The sequence below is a fragment of the Lissotriton vulgaris genome, chromosome 9 (genome assembly GCF_964263255.1).
Source record: "Lissotriton vulgaris chromosome 9, aLisVul1.2, whole genome shotgun sequence".
Lineage (NCBI taxonomy): Eukaryota > Metazoa > Chordata > Amphibia > Caudata > Salamandridae > Lissotriton > Lissotriton vulgaris.
The window spans coordinates 134668707-134680898 of record NC_141697.1 but is presented as its reverse complement, the minus strand read 5'-3'; the positions used below and the strand labels follow the sequence as shown (position 1 = coordinate 134680898).

The following is a 12192-nucleotide window of genomic DNA, read 5'->3' as shown; positions in this document are numbered from 1 at the left end:
CCTTACCTCTCGACGACGTGCGCCAGTTGAGGCACAGATGAAGTCCACTAGGACTTCTTCTTATGCCTCATCCCAGAGTGTCCCGAGAACTTCGAGTGGAATGAAGAGGACTTTGGGCTCCGAGAGCGGTCCCGCGACCTCCCCTTCTTTAATCGGACCTGGACCTCCACAAAGTCTTGCTTGACAGTGTCGACTGCCAGGCCGCAAGGGGCTTCAACGCCCACTCCCTCAAGGTCTTAGGAGCCATGGCCTGGCAGTCCGAGCACAGCTTTGTATCATGGTCGCGCTCGAGACACCAAAGACAAATCAGATGGGGATAGGTTTAGCATCATGTGGTGACAAGAACCGCACTGCTTGAACCCAGTCTTCCTCCAAGACATCCCTTGCACACAAAGTGAAAAGACTTCGACAAAAAGGTCGAGAAAAAGCCTGCCAAGCTCTTTCCAGAGCAGCACTTAACTTGGCGCAGAAAGAAAAGAACTGACATCTGTACGCCTTGGTGGCGCCTATATGGGCTCCACGACGTCATAACTGATGCTGCTGACATGGATGTCACACGGAGCTGAATGGAGCCACTCGACACCGTGTGCTAGGGATATTGCTCAGCAAGTTTCCGGATTCTGCCGGATGCCTGGGAATTCAAAGGTAAAGAATCTGCAGCTAAAAGTCTCTATCAGATAAGTCGAGATGATAACACACACATGTATTAACGATTCCAACAAAAACACAGTGACATGTACAGCTAAATTGTTCTGGAAAGTACTGCTCATACACATGTGTAAATACGAAAAACTGTTTATTAACAGTATACAAAATTATAAGATTTTATCTGGTCGGTGAAATTACACGTAGGCTCTTGGGAAAAACTACCTGTTGGTTCAAGTACAATGTTTTACACTCCAAACTATTTATAGGCAAAAAGTAGTATTTTTTTTTTTAAACAATTTTAAGACGGTAAGTGTTCTTAAAACACATCACTTGTTTAAAATCTACCTGTTTATTCTAAGTAGCGGTCAGATTTAGATAAGAATTGCATTAAGTGACACAGAGATAATACTCAAAACAATAAAATATTTACAAGCAGTACCAATTAAGGACACAATGTACATGTGATCGGATCACAACAACAAGATCAAAGTGAAAATGCAGTACAAAACGTTAGGTCATGATTATTCCTCTACGCGTACCAATCGCTTCATCCTTTTTAGCTTTCCTTCCCTTTACATGCTCATCGCGCCTTGCCTCTCTGTAAAAAGGAAAATTACGTTGTTAGTGATGCCTGCATTAATAAGTGTCGCTCTTACAAACATTACATTTCTCAATGAGTTACATAAGTTGTAAAGGTGGAACCCTATGGATGATTATGTAGACTGAATTGTACGACATCCTCTCCAGCCTCATTTTTCAACTTGCCACCAGCCTTTATACTTCTAAATAGGAATCTGAAACAAATGAACAAGTTACTTACCTTTGGTAACAATTTGTATCTGGTAGAGACATAGTCTAGCCGCAGATTCCTTAACTTAGAATATCCCCATGCATCAGACTGGTCCGGAAAATTGTGCGCAGCTGCACCTCTGAGCGCCGGGGGGCGGCGCCTGAATAAACAGCACCATAGAAGACAGTGCCAAGCACTGTATACTGTGAACTGAGTGAGGGAAAGTACAGAGCACCACTTTGGGAGGAACCACTTAAGTATAAAGTCCCAACCTCCCCCGGAGGCAGAAGAAGATGCAGACCATAGGCAGAATAGAAAGCTTGGCCTATGTGAGCCTGTGCCAGCAGAGGCACAAGACCCACCATTGAGCCAGAGGTCCTCAGTGAACCACCCCAGCAGCCGGCAGCAAGGCTGCACCCATAAGAAATGACCGCGAAGGACAACCAGTCCAAAATCCAGGAGAAACGCAAACTACTATAAAGCGTCACCTAAAAGGAGGTGTCAAATCCAAATAATGGATCTGCCGAAGGCAGCCTTGTCAGACTGCAACCGCTAGAGTACAGGGAAGGCAAGAGACTGCAAGCGGTTGGAGAAGACAGAAGGGGACTCACATCGGACCTCCCTTCTGAAACATTGTAAAGGACACGTCATATGAGCATTCCGTCCAATCACAAGAATGGACAGAACAAAGCCATGAAACAGAATGTAGCCTCTGGAGTTGGAAGGAAGAGGAAACGTCCCTCCGCAGAGGAATATAGCCACCCAAAGGGAAGCGAAGGCAAGATTCCCAACCTGAAAAGGTTGTCGCAGGACAGGGAGGACGGGCAGGCTTAAGCAATCTGCAGCTAGACTATGTCTCTACCAGATGAACAAGTTACTTACCTTCGATAACGCTTTTTTCTGATAGATACAGTATCATCCTGTGGATTCCTCACCTTGTGAATATTCCCCTACGTCAGCAACGTTCAGAAAATTCTTTTGTAGCATGCCGGTGTGGACGACGTCATAGGAGCACGGCATCGCGTGCGACTCAGACGGACGTCACGACCCCTTATTAGGCCTACGTCGGCGTGATGACATCAGTTCCGCCCTTTTTTCCGTGCCTTCGAGGCACCTGGACGGACCAATGACCGATATACACATATACAATGTACATAGTACATAGTACATACAATTTAAAAATACACACACAGTGCGTAGCCAAGGTATGAAAAAAATCAAATTATATATATCACCTCGGATCCCCTGGGCTCACAATTTCACCACAGAAGTCACGGCACCACAGCAGCTAAGTTCAAGTTTGTTTATTTTTTTTTTTTTAAAGACCTTTATTAACTGCATAGCCAAAGTCATCACAAAAGCATTTACGGGCATACAGTGTTCGGTATCCATAATTCACAATAACAGTATAGACATTATGGTGTACACAGCCACATCAGCCGGCATCCCGGGGGCCCGGCGGCAAAAGAAGAAGGTGCTCGACCGTAATTACCAATGCTGTGACAGTTTCCGGAAGTAGTAAAATATACAGTGTGACATTTGGCCTACCCTTGATGGAATCTTGGTAGCCAGGCCTTGTGTTAGTGTGAAGGTCAAAAACAATTACTCAAACTCCCATCCCAACGTCCCTCCCCCCCCCTTGAGTGCGTCCATGAGAGTTCCCTGTCCCCCTAGTCTAGTCTAGTCTAAATGCAGGTATGCTCGGAGTATGCCCATCCCATCCCCAAACTCTGTGTGTCAGTCCCCCTCACTATTGCCTCCCCTTTCCCCCTGGGGACTCGAAGTCGCTGGACCCCTCCCCTCACCACCCACCACTCCGTAACCTCCGCTCCCCGCGAAGAGAGGCCTGTGCCTGCACTTCTGTCTATTCTGGCACTTGGTCCTGCAGGTCCGCCACCTCCGAAGTATCAGAATTGGCCTCCTCATTCGCCTGTAGATATTCCTTGTATAGGGCCCAGAAGTTTTTCGGTCTGCTCCTGGGTGGGAGCAGTTCGCTATACAGCTCCGTTTGAGTACAGCAGTACTGCAACTCCCTAGCCCACCGCCCTTTAGTAGGGAGAGGCCCTCGCATCCAGCAGGTCGCCACAACTCTCCTGGCCATCAGCAGCGGACTGGGCACTATGGTTGCCTCCTTTGAGAGAAAAGGGAGTGGTGGAGGCCCTCCGCTCCCTCGGAGTAGCGACCATGGAGGACCTGTTCGCCGAGGGCACTTTGAAAACCTGGGAGCAGGTTGCCCACACGGCACCTAGCCCTACCTTACTACAAAAATTCCAGTATCACAGACTGCGCTCGGCGTGCCGGGAGGTTCTGGGCACGGCTCTGGAGGAGCCTGCGGAGATCCCTGAATTGACCTACATCATCAAAACAAAGTCGTCTGCTAAGTTGCTCTCTCAGGTCAATAAACTGGGGGTGTCGCACCAGGTCCTGCAGCACTCTAAAGCTAGAACGGCATGGCAGGAAGATCTGCAGTCCCCCGTGGACGATAGCATGTGGCGCTATTGCTGCTCCAGCACAAGGAGGATCTCCCTCAATGGCAGGCATAGGTTGGTGCATTTTAAATTCCTCCAGCGGGTGTACTACACCCCTGAACGACTACACCGATACGGCCTCCGACCAACGGCGGAGTGTGAGCGTTGTCGCACTCCGATTGCGGATTTATTAATACACAAACACCATGTGCATTAGCAACAGGACGGCCTACGCATTTCGACTATACTTAGTCTTCAACTGGACCATGAGTGGGCCCACTGGAGGGCATCACTAACTGAGCAAAAAAGAACGCGCAGCAAAAAATGACAATTTTGTAATCTTAGAATTGAAAACCCATTGGGGTAGTAAGTTGAATATTTTATGATTGTGCTTTGCGCAGCTTTGAAATATGTAAATTAATTATGCAAAGATAAGCCCACTGGAGGGCATGATTAACCATGAACAAAATGAAGGCGCAGCGTAATGGTATACATAGAAATATGGAGTCCCAAAAATAACAAGACTTAAAAGCTCAGAGGGAGTAGTCTGAAAGGCTTCACAAGGTTGCAATGCGCGTAAATGACAAATACAATCGTGATTGAAATGTTCAAGCATGATTAGTTGGATGAGAACCACAGAGTCCAGAATTCCCAACATTGGGGTATGAAGTTCAATATCTCATGATTATATCTTGCGCAGCTTGGAAACATGTAAATTAATTATGCCAAGGCAAGCCCACTGGAGGGCATGATTACCCTGGAAAAAATGAAGGCGCAGCGCAATGGTATGAATAGAAATACGGGGCTCTAAAAATACCAAGACTTAAATGCTCAGGGGGAGTAGCCTGAAAGGCTTTAAAAACTTGCAATGTGCAAAACTATAGATACAATCATGATTGAAATGTTTAAACATGGCTAAATTGTATGAGAACTACAGAGTCCAGAATTCCCAGTATTGGGATAAACAGGAAGTTTGGAGATCACATGCTTCCTGGGAGTTAGGGTGTTTTTAAACAGTGTGTTATCACAGCAGAAATTGACCATGAGCAAGGTAGACGGAGCTACCGAAACGCGTTGGTTTATATCTGTGCTGTGAAGGAAAATAAATATTTTGTCTGAAAAGAACAGTGGCTGGAGTTGCGGCTCATTCGATTTTCTTTGGAACAAACGTGGTTGCAAATATATATATATATTTATATTTATTACAGATAAAGAAGAGTGGACAAACGGGGAGGCGGGTGAGCATGTGAGGAATCCACAGGCAGATCCTGTATCTATCAGAAAAAGCGTTACCGAAGGTAAGTAACTTGTTCTTCTGATAGATACATCTGTCAGTGGATTCCTCACCTTGTGAATAGAGTCCCACAGCAGTCCCCACTCCCGGAGGAGGGTGTCCATTCTCCTATACCAGAAAATCTTGCAGGACAGAGCGCGCAAAATGGCCATCCCTCCTCACTTCGCTATCCAAGCAGTAATGCTTTGCAAAAGTGTGGAGGGAGGTCCATGTCACTGCTCTACAAATGTCCTCCACAGGAACACCCCTAGACAAAGCAGATGTTGATGACTTTGCTCTGGTAGAATGAGCCCTTATACCCTCTGGGGGTTCCTTACCAGCCAGGGCGTAGCAGATCTTGAAGCAAAGTATGATCCATCTTGAGACTGTGCGCTTGTGCACAGCCCGTCCTTTCTTGCAGCCAGCAAATCCCACAAAGAGCTGGTCATCCACTCGATAGTCTTTCGTTCTATCAAGGTAAAAGCTCTCCGCCCTCTTAGGGTCCAGACGCTCCTCCTCCTTGGAAGGGTGAGGGGGGGGGGGGGGGGGGGGATAGAAGGTAGGAAGGGTAATGGACTGTCCTAAATGGAATGGAGTAACCACCATAGGCAGAAAAGCAGCCCTGGTCCTAAGAACCATTCGTTCAGCATGAATGGTCAAGAATGGGGGCTTTGAACTAAGAGCTTGAAGCTCACTTACCCTCCTTGCCGAGGTAATCGCAACTAGGTAACCCATCTTAAAAGACAACAACCTCAAGGGACAATTATGCAGAGGTTCGAAAGGAGAACCCATTAGATAAGTAAGTACCAGATTCAAGTCCCATTGAGGCACAATAAAGGGAGTAGGCTGAAACTTATTTGTAAGCCCCTTCAGAAATCTCAAAACAATAGGAGATTTAAACAAGGACGGCTGATCCGGCAGGCAGAGAATAGCCGACAATGCCAAAGATAGCCCTTAACTGTTGCCACAGCAAAACCTTGCTGTGCTAAAGAAAGCTCAAAAAGAAGAATATCTGACAATCGAGCCCTCAAAGGATCGATGGACTTCTCTCCGCACCAGACGACAAATTTGGATCATCTATAAGAATAAATGGATCGCCTAGCCGATAAAATGACATCCACCATATGGTGCCGGAGGGAAAAGGAATTCAGGTTGCCCCGTTCAATCTCCAGGCATTCAGGTGTAAGGTCCGGAGGTGGGGGTGTAGAACCTGCCCCTCCATCTGAGAGAGGAGATCTGCCCTGAAAGGGAGACGGAGCGGCGGGCACGAGGAGAGGTGGAGAAGATCCGTGTACCACGCCCTTCTTGGCCAATCCGGGGCGATCAATATAACTCGTGCCCGGTCTTGGCGAATCTTCTTCAGAACCCGAGGAATCAAGGGTATGGGAGGAAACGCATAAAGGAGTTGTGAGCCCCAACTCAACTGAAACACGTCCCCCAAAGCTCCCTGCATCGGATACTGGAGACTGCAGAATGACAGGCAGTGAGCATTCTTGCAAGTGGCGAACAGGTCCACCTGAGGAGTTCCCCACGTCTGAAAGACGTGACGAACTACCTCCGGATGGAGCCTCCACTCGTGGTCGGCTGAGAATTGCCGACAGACTGTCTGCACGTACGTTCAGAACTCCGGCCAGATGATTTGCCATCAGACAAATCTGGTGGTCCTGAACCCAGGACCAGAGACGCAGAGCCTCTCTGCAGAGACACTGTGACCCTCCTCCTCCCTGTTTGTTGACATACCACATCGCGGTGGTGTTGTCTGTCAGGACTTGAACCGACCGACCGCGAATGGAAGGGCGGAAGGCCTTTAGAGCCAAACGTATCTCCAGCAATTCCAGAAGGTTGATGTGAAGCAACCTTTCCTCTGGAGACCAAAGAACCTTGACCTCCAGATCCCCCAGATGAGCACCCCACCCTAGAGTGGATACATCCGTTATCACTGTGGCCACAGCTGGAGGCAGATAAAAGGGCTTCCCTTGAGACAGGTTGCCTTCCACTCCCCACCAAGTCAGATCCGCTGCAGTTTATTTTATTTTTATTTATTTTAGCGATTTCTACAGCGCCTGGTGACCCAAGGGTATCCCCGCGCTATGAACTTGAACCTATTGAGAGGGGAGGTAGCCGAGGGGTGTTATTTAGGGAACAAATGGGTCTTAAGTTTTTTTCGGAACGCAAGGAAATTGGATTCTGGAGATCCTCACAGACTCATCGAGATCTTCGTTGTGCTGATACCACTGCCTGCGGAGGCATCACTGGAGCGCCCTCTTATGCCAGCATGCATGATTGACCAACAGAATGCAAGAAGCCATCAGACCGAGCAGACGAAGGACCTTCAGGACTGGAACGGCCGCTCCATTGTGAAATAAAGGAATCATTTCCTGTATTTATTTATTATTTATTTATTATGCAACTTATAACGCGCAGACTAAACCCGAAGGTATCAAGGCGCCTATCAAAACCAATCAACAAAATTTGCAGAGCACCACTACGGGTATGCACGTGTAAAAAGGTGAGTCTTTAGCGCGGATCTAAAAGTTTGCAGAGAGGGGCGGGATCTTACTTCCAAAGGGAGGGCATTCCACTATTTAGGTGCCAGGAAGGAAAAGGCCTTACCTCCCCATCTTGCTTTTCTGACACGAGGTACAGAAAGAAGAAGTTTGTGACTGGAGCGAAGATTCCTACTGGGGTTATGCTGAGAAAGAATGGATCCCATGCCTGTAGGGGTGGATTTAGCTAAGGCTTTATACACCAGGCACATGGATTTGAAAAGGATCCGGTACTCAACGGGGAGCCAGTGAAGTTGTTTTCGGGCTTCGGTGGCAGAGGCACGTTTCGGTAGGTCAAGAGCAAATCTCGCTGCCGCGTTCTGGACCACCTGCAAGCGCTGTAGATGACTCTTGTTCAGTCCTGCATACAGCGCGTTGCAATAATCCAGTCGCGAGCCCAAGAGAGCGACAGCAAGTTGCTTTCTTGCCTGGGGTGACAAAAAGTGCCTGATTTTCCTTAGAATGTGGATAATCCCCCAGCAGGTCGAAACAGTCCTGTTGACCTGTTGGCACATACTAAGGGTGGGGTCGATCATAACTCCCAAGTTTTTTGCTGACGAGGTGGGCTCGGGACATAAGCCTAGCGAGTTCGGCCACCACTCCGCCGACCAGATCGTTTCCTTTCCTCCAAAGACCATCACCTCCGTCTTCTCCCCATTCAGTTTTAGTGAGTTGTGGATCATCCACTGGCCAACTGCCTCCATGCAAGATCTAAAATTGGCGGCAGTTGACGTAGCTGGCTGGGAGAGAGAGACTAGGATCTGAGTGTCGTCCGCGTAGGAAACTACCTCCATCCCAAAAGATCTAATGAGTCTGGCAAGGGGGGGTCACATAGATATTAAAAAGGGTAGGACTAAGCGCTGACCCTTGAGGGACCCCACATTGCACAGACAGGGATGGAGATAGAAACGATCCCAGCATTATCCTTTGTTCTCTATGGTCGAGAAAAGAGGAAAGGAGTCCCAGAGCAGGCCCGCGGACCCCGATCTCCCTCAGGCGAGATGTTAACACCACGGGAGACAGGGTATCGAAGGCCGCTGTGAGATCTAGAAGGATCAGGAGGGAGGTCTGACCCTCGTCAACTCTAGTGCGGATAGTATCCAGCACTATGGTGATGGCAGACTCGGTGCTATGTTCCCTCCTGAAACCATGCTGGGAGAGATCCAAACAGCCCGAGCTCTCCACAAATGCAGCCAGATGTTTATTCAGATGGGCTTCGAGCATCTTTGCGGGAGCCGGGAGCAGTGAGATGGGGCGAAAGTTTTTTAACACCCCGGGGTCCAGAGAAGGCTTTTTAAGCAAAGGTTTTACTACAGCATTCTTCCACTGCTGGGGAAAAATGCCATCCTTCATCGCCCTGTTCATGATGTCAACCAGAGGAGGAAGGAGAGATTCTCTGCACTGCTTGAGGATCTTTAGCGGGCAGACATCCAACGGAGAGCCAGATTTGGTTTTGTCAAGCAGGATTTCAAGATCCTGACAGGAAAGAGGAGGAAAGGAAATCAGATCCTGATGTTGAGAAGATTCAACAACACCGGGCTCAGGAAGAGCAGGCAGCAAGGGAACGGCGGTCAAGGATTTTTGGACCTTCAGAGCAGCATAGATGTCAGCGATCTTTGACCGAAAGAAGGCAGCTATCTTGTTACACAGGTCCTGAGAGGCAACCACAGGATCCGGTGTCTGAAGGGCCGTAAGGGAATCAACAATCCTAAAGAGTTCTCTAGGAAATGAAAGTGAGGAAGTGAGTGCCGTGAAATATTCCTGCTTGGTCTTAATAACTTCCAATTTGTAATTTTTAAGCAGGACCCTATGGGCTTCTCTATCCTTAGGGGCCCAGCTAGAATGCCATAAGCGTTCCTGCCTTCTTACTTCCTGTCTCCGAAGCCGGAGCTGTTCAGAGAACCAGGGAGCTGAAGGTCTTTTCCTAGCAGAATAACAAGACCTTGCAGGAGCCAGCTCCTCTAAGGCCTCCGCAATGGTGTTTTCAAATATAGAGACCGCTGTGGGGGTATCTGCCTCCCGAGGAATGGACAGACTGGATGTCCATGGATGGAAGGAGTCTTCCCTGATCTTTTTGAGGTTCCTTCGCACTTCCATGGTGCTCGAGGCCCTTCTAATAAAGCCCCGTGTAGGATACATCATATTGAAGGGAACGGCCAGATGGTCCGACCAAGAGAGATGGAAGGGGTTGGCAACTGTCAGCCTAGGGTCGTTAGAAAAGATGCCATCGAACGTGTGCCCCGCTCGGTGGGTGGGACCGTTCACCAGTTGGGTGAGTCCGCAGGCTGACATTATTTCTACCAGGGAAATAGTGTCGTGAGCCTCCAATAGCTCTAGGTGGAAATTGAAATCACCTAGAATGGTCAGATTTTGTCGGCCAAAATAGGGTTCCAGAACCTGCATCAATTTCAGCCCAAATCCTGCTCTTGGGCCAGGGGGGCGATAAACCAAGATTCCATTAAATGCTGGATTAACAGAATCAGAGAGGGAAAAATATAAGACCTGGAATATGTCCTTGGGGTCAGAAAGGGGTATAGTATGGCAGTGAAATTTGTCCTGATACAAAATAGCCAGGCCACCGCCAACACGGCCTAATCTGTCATATCGAGTTAGGCAGTAGCCCTCAGGGACCGCTTCGACCAGATCAGGGCCTGAAGAGTCTTTGGCCCAGGTCTCCGTGATAAAAACCCAGGAAAGTGTTTTATCTAAAACCAGTTCCTTGAATACAATATTATTTTTAATGAGCGAGCGAGCATTGAGGAGAAGACAGGACTCGCTGGGATTTTTAGGTGTTGATGAAGGGCGGGGCTCCGGAGGAGCAGAGGGAAGAGAGAGCTGAGGCTCATCCGCATCACTCAGAAAGCACGCACAGCCAGGACGTGTCAAAAAAATCCTCAGGTCTGTACCGGTGTGAGCATGGGGCAGGAGCGGGCTTAAGCCGCGGTACCTCCTTTAAAGAGTATTTCAAGACAGGGGCGCCTACCTTGTATTGGCCAGTGGTCCAGCCGTCCAGCCCGGCCTCAGCACGGACGGGCGCAGACGGGCTGGACTCTGGCGTGACTCCGGCGTGGCTGCGGCGAACACGCTGCGCTGTATGTCTCGAAATCGTTGTGGAGGAGGAAATGCCAGACATACAATTTTACCCAGTACCGCACCTATGAACAGGTCGCGCTGGGAGGGCACCAGGTGAGATTTGGGTACATTTATTGAAAAACCCAACCTATACAACAACTGCAGATGATCGAGCACCTTCTCTGGAGAATCCGCTTTGATCAGCCAATCGTCCAAATAAGGGAATACCGGTATCCCTGACTTTGAGATGTGCCGCCACCACAGCAATCACCTTGGTGAAGACTCGAGGCGCAGTAGTAAGACCAAACTGAAAGACCGCAAACTGGTAATGTTGCGAACCCACCGTGAAACGGAGATACTTCCTGTGCGACTTCAGGATGGGGATGTGGAAATATGCATCCTGCAAGTCGATCGACACCATCGAGTCGTCTTGCAGCAGCGCTCGAAGAACCTGTACAAGGGTGAGGATCTTGAACTTCTCCTGCTTCAGGTAAAGGTTCAAGATCCTGAGATCCAGGATTGGACGAAGTCTGCCATCCTTCTTGGGGATCAGGAAATACAGGGTGTAGCATCCCTGACCCCTTTCCTGTTCCGGAACCACCTCTATTGCACCTTTTCTTAACAGTGATAGGACTTCCTCCTGCAGGAGCAGCAGGTGGTCGTCCGAGCCAAACCCTTGGCAAGGAGGGTAATTTGGGGGAAATTCCGCAAAGGGAAGAGCATACCCATTCTCCACAAGATTGAGAACCCAAAAGGTCCGATGTCACCGATTCCCAATCCCATAGAAAATGAGAAAGCTGGCCCCCCACAGGACCCGCATGATCCGGAATGGCGGATCTAGGGCTGCTTTGCTGTTGTAGGAGAGGGGTGGGTAGAGGAAGAGGAGGAGGAGGATGTCTTACGTCCCCGAGGACGAGCTCTTTGTCTGCCCCTGTAGGATTTATACAACTGATTTTGCTGTTGCTGCTCCTGCTATTGTGACTGCTTGTAGGGACGAAAAGATCTTCCAAAGCCCATATACCTTTTTCTCACAGACCCTCTAGTCTGCAATCCCAAAGACCTGGCTGTTGCCCTGCTGTCTTTGAACCTCGCCAATGCAGCATCGCATTTTTACCAAAAAGGCCTGAGCCATCAAAGGGCAAATCCATTAAAGCAGCCTGAACATCTGTGGAGAACTCGGAAGTTTTCAATCAGGCAGCTCTTCTGGTGGCAATCGAAGATCCCATGACCCTAGCCGCTGTGTCCATTCCGCCCTGTATGACCTGCCGAGCAGCAGCCTGAGTGTCAGCAAGCACTTCATTAAAAAACTTTTCTGTCCTCTTCAGGAAGTTTAGGGGTCAATTGCTTTACAGTATCCATTAAGGCATGGATATAACGACCCAGGAGGCAAGTGGC

The 12192-nt window shown here is 48.8% G+C and overlaps 1 protein-coding gene across 2 annotated transcripts in view; it reads right to left on the bottom strand.

The window, feature by feature from the left end:
• Positions 1 to 779: 779 nt before the first annotated feature.
• The window catches only part of NUSAP1 (nucleolar and spindle associated protein 1), a 240467-nt gene continuing 229054 nt past the window's right edge, over positions 780 to 12192 (bottom strand). For both annotated transcript variants that reach the window (XM_086937197.1, XM_086937195.1), the window contains one exon: positions 780 to 1246. In XM_086937197.1, coding sequence (XP_086793323.1) covers positions 1159 to 1246 — 88 coding nt within the window. In that variant the 3' untranslated portion in view covers positions 780 to 1158. The remainder of the gene's footprint in view (positions 1247 to 12192) is intronic.